We start from the raw sequence: 1,065 nt of genomic DNA on the forward strand, positions 1-1,065 counted from the left end.
ATGACGCATTCCTCGTTATCCTCAGGCTGGTCAGTCGGAGGCGCTACCGCGGCATCTCACATGCCGTATGCGGGTCCATCAGGAATGGTGATGACCGCCCAAGGAAATGCCATCCCGGATGCCGGAGGTTCAGGACACCAAGTGACGCAGACGTTTATCCCGGTGCCCCGGGTGCAAGCTGACCAGGACGATGTTGAGATGGCAGAGTCATGGGGCGCTCGCACCCGGAGTGCACGCCGGTCGAAGACGTCCAGAAAGCGACGAACGGCCAGAGCGCCGAGCCCAGATGATCCGTCAGGGAAGTCTTGCCCGACCGACGACGATGATGCTCGCTGGAACTCGGAGAAAGAAGACAACCCTGAAGAGCTCAAGCGCAAGCATCCCGAAGAGCGAGCCACTAAGCCGCGTTGAGCGTATTGCTCCGCCGCCGAAGGAAGGTGACGCCCGGGGTGCCGATGGCCCGCTGAAGCTGACACAGGATATGCTAACCCGAATGGATCTCCGTCAGGACCAGATGAGTCTGAACGTTGAGCGCGCCTTCACAGCAATCCAATCGCTGGCTCAACGGGCTATCGACCAGGAGGAGCGCCTCACCCGGAGTGTGGAGGCCCAGAAGAGTCCGAAACCGGAGTTCACTGCGTCGTCCCGCGAAGGGTCGAGAAGCACGTCGCCAGGTGTGCCACCCGAAGTGTCGTCGTCGCCTGCCGTACCATCGCCGGAAGTGCTCATGCGCCAGACAGAGGAGGCCGCGCGCGCCGAGCTCGAGCGCCGCTGAGAACAGCGGCAAGCCGAGGTCGAAGAAGAGAAGAAGGCTTGGACAACGGACATCGAGCGTACTCTGCATGTCCAGTTAGCAGCCTTCCAGCAGAAGATTCGTGACCTGGAAGACGCACGCAATCGGGACCAAGCTACCATCCGGATCCTCCGGAAGGTTCCGGAAACTCGCTCGCGCAACCTTCCTGCAACATCGTCCCAGGTTCAAGGAGCTGAAGGGTCGCCTTTACCTGATCCAGCAACTCAAGAATCTGGTCGCGCAACATTGCACCCACAATCGGGTAACGCAAT

The 1,065-nt window shown here is 60.6% G+C and overlaps 1 protein-coding gene across 1 annotated transcript; it reads left to right on the forward strand.

Annotated features, from left to right (window-relative positions):
* Nucleotides 1-60: 60 nt before the first annotated feature.
* PPTG_20181 (hypothetical protein) lies at nucleotides 61-775 on the forward strand (the record flags this gene model as incomplete). Its single annotated transcript, XM_008919010.1, has 2 exons — nucleotides 61-171; nucleotides 206-775. 2 exons carry the CDS (start codon nucleotides 61-63, stop codon nucleotides 773-775), a joined length of 681 nt encoding a protein of 226 aa, XP_008917258.1.
* Between the last annotated feature and the right edge of the window lie 290 nt (nucleotides 776-1,065).

This window comes from Phytophthora parasitica (genome assembly GCF_000247585.1).
Source record: "Phytophthora parasitica INRA-310 unplaced genomic scaffold supercont2.429, whole genome shotgun sequence".
NCBI classification, from domain to species: domain Eukaryota; phylum Oomycota; class Peronosporomycetes; order Peronosporales; family Peronosporaceae; genus Phytophthora; species Phytophthora nicotianae.